At 44.4% G+C, this 13,805-nt stretch overlaps 1 protein-coding gene across 1 annotated transcript in view; it reads left to right on the forward strand.

Annotated features, from left to right (window-relative positions):
• Window positions 1-13,805, forward strand: part of SH3BGRL (SH3 domain binding glutamate rich protein like) — a 36,310-nt gene that overhangs the window by 17,399 nt on the left and 5,106 nt on the right. Inside the window, exons 2-3 of the mRNA XM_042807285.1 lie at window positions 8,389-8,574; window positions 11,848-11,928. Coding sequence (XP_042663219.1) covers window positions 8,389-8,574; window positions 11,848-11,928 — 267 coding nt within the window. The remainder of the gene's footprint in view (window positions 1-8,388; window positions 8,575-11,847; window positions 11,929-13,805) is intronic.

Below are 13,805 nucleotides of genomic sequence, written 5' to 3' on the forward strand. Positions count from 1 at the left end.
TCCAGCCTCAAGTTTTGCTAGCAGATGTCTACTTTTGTAGACAAATATCCCAAATACCCCAAGTCATCATACGGTGTAGCTGTAAAGAGCCTTTGGAACCTATTTCTGAGCAGTTGCTTTCCACAACCATTGCACCAGTGTTGCACGCTGTTCACAGCACTGTATTTACACCTCTGCCTGCAGTGGTGTGGCACTGAGTACTCACCTGGATCTGCCCTGGGTGGGAAGTAACGCGCTGTCCCGTGTGCATCCTGTGGTGATGGAAACCAGGCATTAGTGGTACTTACACCATTACCTGTCCTAAATGTATACCATACTTTGAGGTGCAAAAGTCCTTGCCTTGAGCATAGGCAGTGTGTGCTGTCCCGCCGTTCCGGCGTATATGCACATGCACAGTGCATGTACACACGTACAGAGTGCAAAGGCAACGATTCCTTGAAATTCAGTAGCAAGTCAGTGACATGGCAACTGGGGACCTGCTTTACTGGGCTGTACCAAACAGGGGAGCCAGGCCTGTGTTACTGGCTGAACTGTCCAGAGCAGGCTCGGGTGGCTAAAAGCCAAACTCCCACTGGGGATTTTATTCTCTTTGCAGTCTGTGTCAAAGGGTAAATAAAAGTGAGTGGGAGTTGGGTCCATAAGGGCCTTGTGCTTCATGAAGAATCTTGTTCCCAAGGACTTTAGTACGTGGAAGTGACATTAACTTTCGTGTTTGGTTCTTCTGGTAGGAGAAAACTTGTTGAATGCACTAGGATCTTTTGACTTGGGTTTTGTTGATGTGGGATTTAACAACTTTTTAGGCTTTGGGTTATTGAATGAGTGCACTTATAATGGCATTATAATCCATAAGAGAAGCTTTTATTTTTGTTCTCATGAATCAGCTTTTCCATTTATGCAACTTTCTGTGGTTTCTGGAGCAAGTTGCAGTCTTGTTTCGGGAAGTACAGACTTTGTCCTTTGTTCTAGCTATACTCATGGCTTGTGCTGCAAAATCTGATCTGTGGTGTGGTACCTTATGCCTGGATAATGCCCCATTGTAGGCAGACCGTTTGCTTCCAGATGTGATGCAACCTCCAGGTTAGGTTTGCAGAAACCTTTCAGGAGCTTAGATTATCTTCCTCAGCCTTGCTCTTGAGTGGTGGTCATTTTGTGTCCTTTCACCCCAGGACTTTGTCCTGCTTTTAAAAAGTGTCTTCCAGAACCACACATGAGAAATGGGAATCTGGTTGCTGCTCTCGCGGCGAGCTGGAGCCCATTCTCTCCTGCCCTGGGTCTTGGGCTAGCACGTGGTGCTAATACAGCCCGGGGTCAGTGGATGCCAGGTGGAGAGAGCCATGTCCAAGTAAACAACTTTTAAGCTGCTGGGGCAAACCACATCAAGAGAGGGCTGCTGTAGCAGCTATGCAGGATACATGTTGATATGCCATGGGCTTTCCCAAAGGGCCCTGGAGGGAGACAGTAAGTACATATGGAGCCCATCTGGACACTGCCTGATTTCTGAAGAAAAAAAAAAAAAAAAAAAAAAAAGGCAGCACAAGTACAGCATGAGCTTTTCCAGCCTCCTGCATTTGATTTAGGTCACATAAGTTCATGGTGGTTTTGCTATGTTTGTCCTCAATCTCATTCCTTACAGACCAGAAACCAAGCATTGAGCGAGAATGATGACTTTGCTACATGTAATGCTCTGCTTAAAATAGCCAGAAAAAAAGAAGTGGTTTGAGTTCTGTAATGCTAATTGCCCAGACCTAAAAATAGGTAGATGTTCTACCAGGCACAGAGAAATAAGAGTGAGACATGAATCGCTGGGAGAGACCTCAGAGACAGCCTGCAATGCTCTGATCAGGCAGGTCATTGCTGTAGGTGCCTACAAGTTTCCCACCCTTTGACCACTATTTACAGTGGGTGTTGGCCACCAGAACTGGCACCTCTGAATTTTAAGCTAATATGGGAGGGGGGGGGGAATCTGACTTATTCATTCAAATAAAACCAACAAAACCACTTTATACAAAAAAATGGCTCCTTGAATATTACAGTAAAAACAGAGAAAACTCTGATGGGGGCTAGGAGCAAGCCAGCTCAGAGATATTTTGTCTCTGAAGGGAGTCTGGCTGTAGTATCCAGGGGGTGGAGAACAAGCTTAGAGGGGCCGTCAGGAATCTGTGACATTTAAATGCATAGCTGAGCCTGCTGTGCTGCATAACTCCTACAAATTATGTTTTACTGGGAGGTGAAATTATAAGCGTTTTGCAGCTAATTTTCAAGTATTAGCCTCTGCGTTAGCAACTCACATGAGGAAGGCATTATCATCTTAGAAAACAGATGAGAAATGTAAAAAAAAAAAACAAAATCAAACTTTTTTTTAACTCCAAAAAAGTGGCTGTGAATAGCTATAGTGTTAGCCAGCCACAGCAGCAGAGGTGGTGAAGTCCTAAAGTCACGGTGTGCAGCTCAGCCTGCAGGACACCCTGCGGCAAGTTAATTTGTCTTGGCAGCAGTGCAGCATTCCTCGTGCTGCCCTGCTCTCTCCAAAGAAAAGCACTTTCTGGATATTTTCACCTCAGCTGCAGTGAGCGAAAGGACGGCACTGCTGGCTGCCACTGGAGTTTGCTGAAGATTTCTTAGGCTGCACTTTTCCCATTCGCTGTTTAAATTTGAGCTTATCAACCCTCCAAAGGTACTGAACTGTTTGAACTGCTGGCTACCAGTCTGGCTGCAAGTGGTAGCATCATCTGGGGATTTGAACTTTTTCACCTTTCTGCACAAAGCAGATATCCCTTGTGATTTAAGGAATTGCCCCCTAATGATGAAACAGCATGTTTAAAATCGTAAGTGGCTTAAAATGCAATGACTTTAAAGGTGTAGTTGCTTTTCCTTATCTAGAACCTAGAAGGCTGGAGTTGGAAATGGTAAAAATACCCTTTTAAAGCTAGTTTTGTCTTTAAACTCAGTTGAGAAGTGAGCAAGATCTAGATCCGCTGTAAAATGTTGCTTCTCTGCTGTCCTGGTGCTGGCTCTTGGCTCTGAGGTTGGGAGAGACAGCTCAGGCCACGTGTCCAGCCCGAGCTGGATGCTAGAAGTGATGCTATAACCATGGCTGGGAACTTTATAGGGAAGCTCTTTAAAGTTCTTTTAAATCGTTTCAACAATGTATGAGCCATTTAATCGCATATTTGGGGGGCAGGGGGTGGAAATCTGTGTTTTTTCCCTGCGTGGAGGACAGGACACAAGGACCCACAGAAATGGTGGAGAATGCCGTGTGCCGGAACAGCACAGCAGCAGCCACTTCCTTGGCATGGGAAAGTTTGTTGTATGATCAAAACAGCAGCGCTCGAACTGTAAACTTACTTAGGGTTCCAGTGGTCTATAAATAGATTTCCAAAACATGTCTATTGTCCAACAAGAAATTTATTTATAAACTGAAAAAATAACAAGACTTAAAACCTAAAACCCCCTCTTTGCCAGCAGTGCAACCTAGGCTATTCTTTTGTATGTATATGCCTGTGTGTACCAAATAAGATAGAAACTTCTTTGAAGTTAATTTCAGTAAAGTATTTAGAACAACTGTTGCCTTGCAGTGGAGTAGTGCTAAGAGAGGCTGGCTGTTGGACAGCCAGTTTACAGTCCTGGCTGGAGCTGGAGTATCGCCTGCTCTCTGGACCAGGCTCCTGCAGCATCGCCCCACCCTTCCTCTTTGTTTATTATCTTTTAGTTGAGGTGTTTTGTTTTGTTTTGTTTAATTCCCACTGAGTAGAGATTTGGAGTTGGAGGAGAAAAAAAATACTGAGTCTGAAATGTTGCAGCATTTTCTGGAAAGTTTTCTGCTCAGTTTGGGGTTAAAGCTCCGTTTTCGATGGACTGCAATTTGCTGGAGAACATCACCCATCTCTACTCTAGGCAGCTTTGACATGGTTTCTCTTGCATTACTGATGCCATCCACTGATGAGAGTTAGAACAGTGAATTTAACTACTGATGTGTATTCAAGTGAGGAACAATATTTGTTCATAATCTTAAACTACTAATTTTCATAATGTTATTCTGTGCACGTGCTCTGTTGAAAGCTTAGTATGTCATGATTGGCTTGTAACTGGAAAGGAAGAGAATCTTGATACACAAGGGTATCTTAAAAAAAAAAAGAAGTCGTCTGGAAGCATCAGCTTCTAATGTTGCTTGTGAGGATTCTGTATGCAGAAGATCACAGCTTGGTGGTGAGACTTCGCTTAACCGCCGGTAACTTGCCATAAAGTTATTTCTGTCTGTGGAACAGACATTGAGAGACAAAACAAAGTGAAAATAGATTCATTTGGCTACATGTTTCCTTTCAACATTATCTTAGGAGCATCAGCAAAAAGTATAACATTTCGACTCACCTGAGTAATTTTAGATGTTTTTCCGCCAAGAATGCCCAGAGAGGCATGAGTCAGTGTGTTCAGGTGTGTTTTTGTGGGGGCTGGGGATAAAGGCATTTTTGGTCAAAGCTGGCTTTCACAAGGGTATGATTTCCTCCAGCAGGGCTGTGGTGAGCTCCAGCGGGATGCGGTACTGACTTCTGCTCCTCGCCCCAACCCTTCTCCTTCCATCCTTCTGCCTCCATCCCACCTCCACCCTGGGATTTTACCCCATCTCCATCCATCCATTTTGCTCATTCCCATCCTCTCCTGCCCACAGCCTCTTACCTTCCTTGCAGTTGTCTATTTGTCCCTGTCCACGATGCTTCTGTTGTTCTCGTGCTTTTGTGTCTGCCCACAAGTCCTCGTGCCTCTCCAGCGCTGGTCCCTCGGCCTCAGCGGTGTGACTCGGCTCCCCAGCTCCTGCACTGGCCGTACACACATTCCCAGCTCTCCACTGGCGCTCTCTGCCCTGCAAAATGTGTCAGGAGCACTCAGCATAAACAAGGATTTTTGTGTTTGCAAACTGCAGTTAGCTGCAGCTCAGAGGCCAGAATAGCTTTTGACATGACAGTTGTTTGCGTGGGTCGAGGTGCGGTATCTGGAAGGGTGCAGTTAGGCAACTGGGAGAGGGTTTTTTTGGGAAGTGAGTGCTGCGTGTTGACAAATGCATCCTGAAGAAAAGCTTGTCGCTTCTTCCCAAACATGGGCAGCAGGAACCATCTTCCAGGCTCTTGTCCTGAAGAGAGTATATGCCCTTTTGAGTAAGACAAAATACCGTGAAGCAGCAGCAGCAGCATCTCTTGCTCTATTTTAGGCACTTGCTTCCCAGTGGAATTCCAGTGCCTGAGATTAATAGAAGTTTTCTAAATAAAATCCCATAAAATAATGTGATCTGGCAGCTCGGTGTCTGTTCTACCCAGCAGTTGGTGCCATGTTTCTCTGGAGCATTTAATGTTCTTGTGTAAGTGCTTGTCACCATGGTCGGCGGACATGTGTGAGGAGCTGGGAGAAAGACATCACCTCTTAATCTTCCAACTTGTTTTTTTATTTTTGGCCAGAAAACTGGGATTTCAAACTAATACTGTTCATGCATCAACACCAGCTCCTTGCTTTTCTTTACAGTTCTTTAGAGAATAACCTCCTTTGACCACAGACAGAGAGGCAGAGACCAAACTGCCATGTTTGCTTCCCACACAGTGCCTTTTCTAGCAGAAAAAATACATTTCCAGCTTTGCTAGCTCTTCATAAAAAAGCAGAGAGGGTTGTCTGCTGCGATAGCCCTTTGGAGCCACAGTCGTGAACTTGGGATTGCTACCTGTAGGTGAAAAAATGACCCAGAGACTGTCCTTGCCCATTAAGCCTGGAGAATGCCTGTTTTGCTCTATTTTTGCTCAGTGTGGCAGCGTAGAGAGAGATGTTTTGCATACATATGTCTAAGGGTAAAGCTTTATTTATAAAATTAATCATATGGAATAATGGTAATATAGGGTAGCCAGAGGCATTTTCTTCATGTTGAAGAAGCATCTTAATGGCTGTGGTAGTCAGGCCCTCTCAGGCTGGGTGCTGCATGAAAGGACTGGGTATGTAGAGTCTGCACTGTGAGACGGAGCTGAGATGCTGTAGGGAGTGTGCAGATGTGTGTATGGCTAGGAGGCAGTCTAACAGTGAAAATGATATAACAAATAAAGAGACTTCTCAGGAGATCAAAATGCTAATTATTGTAAAACTTAGAGCTCTTGTTTTACATGGCAGAGTGTATAGTTTAATAGTAGACTGGGGGAAAATTTTTTTTTTTTCTTAAGAACTCAGGGATATCTCAAAGTGTGTTCTTGCTAAGCAGCAGATTTTGAACAAATTAAGGACCCGAGACTAATGAAAACTAGCTGGATCTGTAATTTACAAATGGTGGGAAATGGTTAATTAAAATATAACTAGTCTGAGGGAAAAAAAATTCCATTTATTGCCAGGTCAGTATGTTGCCTTAGATACTGACCACTGGCAGAGGAGTTTATAATTAGAAAGACCTTTCCTTTATTTTATCCTACAGAATAGTTCATGAAGGAAGTGCTCACTCTTTTTTTTTTTTTTTTTTTTTTTTCCTCTGAGCTGTATGGCACAATGGAGAAAAACTTCCCCAGACTGCTCCCTTTTGTTGTGACCCTGGTTGTTAAAGGCAAGCAAAGACATCTCTTACCAGTAGATCTGAGTTTGCTGAGAAATATTTTTCTGTACGGCCTGTAAGGTGAATTATTTCCTCAGAGTGGTATTAACTTGTCCATTTTTATTTCTTTTTAGCCATGATGAACATTAGCTAATGCTCAGCAATATCCTTCTGTTTAAGGGTACAAGGGTACTCGTTCAGCGAGTCCAGCAGCTCCTCTGCTGAGGTGTTAGGAGGGGTGACGTTGGCTCTCGCAGCCCTGGGCAGGTGGCCTCCTCGCTGAGGCTGGGAGCACTTCCTTCCTCTGTCGGGAGGGCAGGGCTGGTCCCTTTGCACTACACCGAGCTAGATGCAGAGGAAGATCTATCTATCTAGGTTTATTAAAAACAAACCACACTGCCCAAGATCTAGTTTAACCTGGACTGGTTCCTGTCATGGCCTGCGCAGCCAGCAGCGATGGCTCCAAAGGAGCTGGCAAAGAACCCGTCAGTGGATGCTTCAAGTCTGCCAAGGCATGGCCGTCTCCTCTTCCGAGACACCAGGCTCTGCTCCTCCCAGCCGCATCCTTCCAGGGCAGCACTTCTCCTAAAACCTTGCGCCCTCCCTCCGGCTCCCACTCTGGCTCCGGGCCCCGGGGGTGTGGGGCTGTGTGAGCCAGGGGCACAGGCACCCTATTTGGCTCCGCTGCTCGCCGGGAGCTGCCTGGTTTCCCTTTGCCGTATATGGAGAGGCTGCTCGGGGGAGCTGGTGGCTGGCCTGAATTAGAAGCAGTGCAACATCTGTATGAAGCACTGCTTTTGTTGCACTGAGCTAATTAGGCTAAAGCCAGGCCTCGGATTGGTTTTGTAGTGATGGGAAAAATTTGATGAGAACAAATTTCCCATTAAATCCCATTTTTTATTGTTTGCCAGGATGCGTATGGTTATAATTTCCCTTATGGTGGTGAAGTCATGCAGAGGAAGAACAGAGCATAAACAGAACATCTCTCTATCAAGAAGTCAATAATTCATATATGACAGTAATAAAAACCACCTTTCCTGTAAAAAGCACAGTTTTTGCCACACGGAGCCTGCTTTTCACTTGGGTGCTGTGTGACTATGCAGACGACAGGCTGCATCAGGTGTGGGGTCTCATCCAGCCTGTGCAGTCAGCCCCCCGAGACATCTCCTTGAGATGACCAAGGATGGGAGATGCGGGGTCACGGCTCTCCAGAGACCATACCTGCCACTGCTGAAACCCAGAGCACAGCAGAGGAACGTGTTTTTGTCCAAAGAACCATGAGCCAAAACTGCTTTGAGATCTTACTGTTAATGACGACTTGATGAGATCTCTGTCAGGAAGTCCCCGCAGCGAGGTGCATGGCCTACATGAGGAGGACAAAAACCTGGACTCCGAGAAGGGTGGGTTCAGCCTGTGCTTCCAGGGGCATGAAGGAAGTGGGCTGTACCTCAAATGTGCCTCCAGCCAACTTCGCTGCACCTGAAAAAACAACGTTTCCCTGAGTTAATTGTAAAGCCCGGCCAACACAGTCTCTGCAATGGGACTGCTCACACCTTTGCTTTTGGGTGGAGACCTTTAAGGTTCACAACACTCACATGTGTACAGGGACAGTGTCTTTAGACTTCAGCCTGTTGAATTATATAGGAGCCAAGTCAAAGCTCAGATATGAGTCTTTAGAAGATACTTTTTTATTCTGAGCATTTTTTTACCACTTCCATTTTCAACCTATTTTGCACCTTGTTTCTGAATTGAACCCTGGATTTGCATAATCAGCAGCAGAAAAAATTGTTTGACTGATTTTGTTTGCTTTCTCTGTTCCCCTCCCTCTTTTATGACAGATTAAAAAACAGCAACAAGATGTATTAGGTTTCTTGGAAGCCAACAAAATTGAATTTGAGGAAAAGGATATTGCCGCCAATGAGGAGAATCGGAAATGGATGCGCGAGAATGTCCCTGAGGACAGCCGGCCAGCGAGCGGGAACCCTCTGCCGCCCCGGCTCTTCAACGACAGCCGGTACCTCGGGGTAAGGAATGGCGCCAGGTCTCCGTCTCTTCTCGTCCCAGTCCTTTTACTCACTGCCATAGTCTGTGTTTTGCCGTTGTGATCAGCAAGAAAGGACTTGGCCAGCTGTAGGTTCAAGCGTTCAAACTGTGCAGGGTGTGGAAGGTGTCAGACATTTACCCCTCCTCTTGGGATTTTAATAATAATTGATTCTTGAATATTCCAGTGCAGCCATAGAGGAGAGATTAGAATTTGGACCTCTTGATTCTCAAATCATTGTGCTACTTACTGGAATGAGCCTACCACCACCTTGCAGTGTGTGTGTATATATATATATTTTTTTTTCTTCCCCTATGGGTATTTTCCCCTTCTTATGGCTCTGAAAGCTTACAAAGTGTTTTAATTCTCATGCTCACCATGATTGTGAACTAACACTTCACAGAAATCTGGCACTGTTGCACCAACCTTATCTTCTGTAGCAAGTTCAGAGTGCTGTTCTGTATGTGGGGTTTGCTGATACACGTGCATCCCAGATCACTTTGTAGTCTGTTCAACTTCCAAAACAAGTGCTTGTGTGCAGTGATGTCTGCCACGATCATAAATCAGTTTTCTGATCCTTCTTGGGATCAGTTTTTGTGTACTGCTTGCAAAATGAAGGCTGTTGCTGTCCACTTACTCCAGTGCCTTGAAGAGATTAAAACTCATGTTGCAAATACAGTTCCTACTTGTAATTATTTTAATGCTTGATCAAAAGTAAGTTGCCCTGCAGCACTTCCACTCAGCAGGCTGTGTTTGAATGATTACTAGATTAACTGTTAATTTTATTTTTAAAACTTAATATTTTCTGAAAAGAGCTCACAGTATGCATTCCTCTGGTGCTGTGTGTTGGTTTTAAGTTGTTTTGCTGTCTGAGTCTGACCTGCAAAGTCTGTTAAGTCAGAACCTTCCAGTTCTGGACCTTTGTGAGGCGATTCTGTGGCTACTGAAAGAAATGATTCTTAATGTGCCAGGAATTTTTTTTGCTTGCAATAAAAGCAGAACTTGAAACAATATCCACAGAGAGCTAGTGTACCACTTTGCTCCCAAAATTTTACTGACTGTGGTTGTAACATGGAAAAAAGTTGGTTTGGAGCAACAAAGGTAATGATCAATAGTTGTCTGCAGCTGAAAGCTGAGAAGGGGCTAGTCACAAAGCATTGAAAATTCTGTTCAGTTATCTCTATTTAAAAACAAACAAACAAACAAAAAGGCAAATATTTCTGTACCAGTAGGAAGTCTAATTGCAAGAGTATCACCTTTCTCCCTTGGTGTACGGGAGCTTTAGGGATGGAAGCAGGTCACCGGGCAGTTGTCCTTTATGAGTGAAATGTTGCCAGATTTCTGCTGCATTGCTGCAGCTGTGCAGCAGAACAGGGTTTTGCTATGCAGTGGAGTGGGACAGGAAGAGAAAAAGCTGTATGCACCTAGATCTGGATGCTTGCTTATCAGAGATACGTCTAATGTATCCCCAAATGCAACCCACAGCAGTTCTGAATACAGGAACTTTGAGAAGTATAGATGCTTCAGACCAGTTCCTGCTGTGGGTTTATTTCATCCCCAAAATTTCAGTTGATGTCACTTTGAACTTTTGGAGTTGGTCAATTTGTGTAGCTGGATTCAAATTACTATGGTTTAGCTTTCAGGAAAGTAAAAGTTAATTCTGTGCCCACGTGCTTGAACCTCTTCATGTCTTTATCTGATCCACCTCAAGCACAAACTTCCCTGCTTGTTTCATCTGATGCAGCATAACTGGCAGAGGAATGAGCAAATTGACTTTTATTGGCCTGTGCACAGCAGAAAGGCTGTAACTGTAGATGCTGTGCAAGTTGGCATGAGCCCTGCTCCTTAGTCACAGGCATTCCTTTCCTGGTAGATGCTATGAAGCAGACTGCTGGACTATGCACTAGCAAGATAAACAACCCCTTTGTTATCAAGCAGCTCCAGTACTGTCAACAGAAGGGCTTCAGGGAGGATTTAACATAATCATACACATTTTTATCAAACTAGCACCCAAATGCTGCATGTACAAATCAAACAATAATTTGACATCCCTGATCTCTAAGCAGCTTGAATCCCCTGTTGCCTGCACTTTATTCTGTTCAGTTGCAACAGCCTCTGCTTATAGCAACCCCTGCTCTGAACACACTGCTATTTTTCAAACAACATTTGCTATTTCTTAGGCTTTTGCCTACCAGACAGACAGGCATGCGAAGCAGCGTGCCCTTAATGGCAGCTCTTTCCCTGACTTCAGCTCTGAGACTGAGCCTGCTCTGAGCTGCTGCCTCGTCTTGGGTTTCTCAGCCAGGACTCCTGCATCAAAACATTCCCCAGTAAAGCTGGAGGAGGCTGGTACTGTTGCTTCAGTTAAAAAGGGAGAGAAGTCATAAGACAGATAGGTGCTGAGTTTGGAAATCAGAGTGAGGGAAGTATGTGGTAACTTAGACAATGGCAGACTTGCACAAACCTGGGTTCGTTTGGTCGGTGTTTGGCAACTGCTGTTGCTGAGCCACACTGTGGGCTTTTTGCTTGCTCTTTCCTAACTTAGCAGACAACTAAGCTGTGTCATTTATACTCCATACAGCACTGCATTCTGCCTCAAATGTGAAAAGGGGCAGACAAGGAAGCATTGGTATTTCATTGTTTTTACCTGAATTTTGCTGGGAGGTGGCTGTGTGGCCTATACAGAGCAACTGTACTGCAGTGAACACAGTGAACAGTGCTGCCTGATTTCCTTCTTTTGTGCAGACTAATCATTAATGCAAAAAGTGATAGGAAAAGGTGTACTCTCAATTTACAGGTTTAAGTTTAACTTCTAACAGGTTTAAGAGTTAATGAGTTGCACAGTCGCCATTACTAATCAGTAATTAGCAATGACATCTGGGGACATCAGTGTTTCTGATGACAAGGTGCAGGCTCAGCCCAGTCCTGCAGGAGGGACGGCCACGCCAGACCTGTGACAACAGCTACCTTGCTATGGAGGCTGTCCTCTGGGCAGGGTGGAAGCTCCTCTCACAGCAGCATCTTGTTGCAACAGATAGTGAAAGTCCCAGCTTGTCACTTCTCAGACAGTACAGTGTATAGGGTATTAGTGCTAATGATAAATATCTGAGGTGACACTCTGCACGTTGCGTTCGGCCGTAGGAATCAGTTTGCTCTGTTGAGGTTTGTTAACGCACTGAATTGAGCTGCGATTATTTCTGATGATTCATACTTCTGTCTTCTGTTTCCATCCCGCTCCCCAACTCCCATGGTGAAGGACTACGAAGCTTTCTTTGAAGCACGAGAGAACAATGCAGTATATGCGTTTTTAGGCTTGACTGCACCACCTGGTTCAAAGGTAGGTGTGCATGTTTCTCACAGTAAACCACAACCTGGATTTTACACCTCGTTCTTCTCTGCTCATAGTAAGATATTCTGTATGTTCTGTGGCTGCCCCAGTCAATCTACCTGATAGTCTCCTGTGACTAACGTTCAGGCTTCAACATCACAGCAACACGCTGTTGTTATGTGCTGGTTTATTTGGAGGATGCTGTGCTCCCTGGAGACGTCTTCCTCCCCCTCCTTCTACCAGCAAAACTCAGTGTTGGGTACAGATGCTCTTTTGGTATCCTCACTGCAGAGCCACCCTGCTGTTTTTTAAGTTAATGGAAAAGCTTTTGTTGCTTTGGAAAGAAGAGCTGGGTCAGGTTCTTCACTAGTAATAATTGTCTGTATGACCGGATTTTTTTTTTTGTTGTTGTTGTAGTACACGCTGGGAACAAGTGAAAGAGTAGTTAATAATTGTGCTGAAGAATGCACAAGAATGAAAAAAATCATCACAAAACCAAATAATTATTTCAGTTCAGTGAAAAAACTTAATGTGAAAGTTTTGATGAGATTTTTATACCAGAAAATACCTTGAAACCAGAGTCACTGTTTTTGAAATAATGTGGTCTTGCTTCAGAGTCATTTTTTCCTCCAGTTTGTGATCTGAAGCCTTGTTTTCCTTTGCCAATTACAAACTGGGTTGCTGATTTGCGGATGCAATGGGCTGGAATTCTCCTTTTGATTTTGATAGGATAGGACAAGCCTGCTTTATACGTTTCACTTGACAGCAGCAGGATCCTCCAGGTCACTTCCAGCTTTCGTGTTCCAAGGGATAAACACGTCGTTTCCTTTCAACTTTATTCATGTAAGAGTTGAAGGTCATGCTGTGCACATCACAGACCTAATTTTAAAGGTGGATGATGATTCATCAGTATTCAGCATTATAAGTTGTGGATCAGACTGAAGCAGTTTTGGGAGCCAAACCAATTTCTAGCAGTAGCTAGAAACACATTCACTAAAGTGAATGGTGTAAGCGAGGAAAAACTCTACCTTGTAGACTTGCTGAGAGCAAAACCTGCAATACGTGCCTTAGCATCATGCCTTGTCAGCGTCAGAAGGCCAGCTGCACACAGGGCGATAGTCATGTAAATCTTATTTAAGTTTCTTGGAACATCTGCACAAAAGACTGTGCAGGAAGGAGCCATGGAGTGAGAAAGCAGCCCCGAGAGCACAGGATGCAGGGAAGTCTGGGCGTTTCCCCTCACGGCCAAGGTCTGGGAAGCGCAGTGGTACTGGAGAGCAGTTGCTGCCATAACGAATCAGGTCATCTGTCTCTGTAACGTTTGTGATCATCGCTGCTTACTTAACCTGCCAGATTGCAGAAGCAGTCTGCATGGCTATTAGTTGCTCTGATTCTGTCTTAAGGGATGCTCTGATTCTGTCCTTACCTAAGGAAAAGGTGAGTTTTAAAAAGGAGAAATATAATGCAGTTGTACTCTGCTGAATTTTCATACTGCTTGCTACAGCCTGGGGAGGTGCCTTTGAACTGATGAAGATAACCTCTGCATAAGTGACCTTGTACCCAGTGCATTCTGCTCTGCTTGGACTTTTGGTATCCATCCCACAATTACGTGATGTCAAATCAAGCTGATTGCCTGCTGCTGAGGTGGAGAAACGGATTTGTAGATGGTGAAATTGGCATTTACAGCATAGTGACATGCAGCTTGGATAGAATACTGTAGTTAGTGACATTGCATCTGCGTATGTTGCTACATAAAATGGAAGAAGTCTGGGATCAACCTGTGTGTGATTGCACAAGAGGACCTTGACAGCAAACGTGTGTTATGAGAGATTTGAAAAGTTAGTTGACTCTGAACACAAAGGTGCAATATTAATGCTAAACAAGAA

This window comes from Tyto alba, unplaced genomic scaffold, assembly GCF_018691265.1.
Source record: "Tyto alba isolate M040663 unplaced genomic scaffold, T.alba_DEE_v4.0 Super-Scaffold_5, whole genome shotgun sequence".
In the NCBI taxonomy this organism is placed as follows: Eukaryota; Metazoa; Chordata; class Aves; order Strigiformes; family Tytonidae; genus Tyto; species Tyto alba.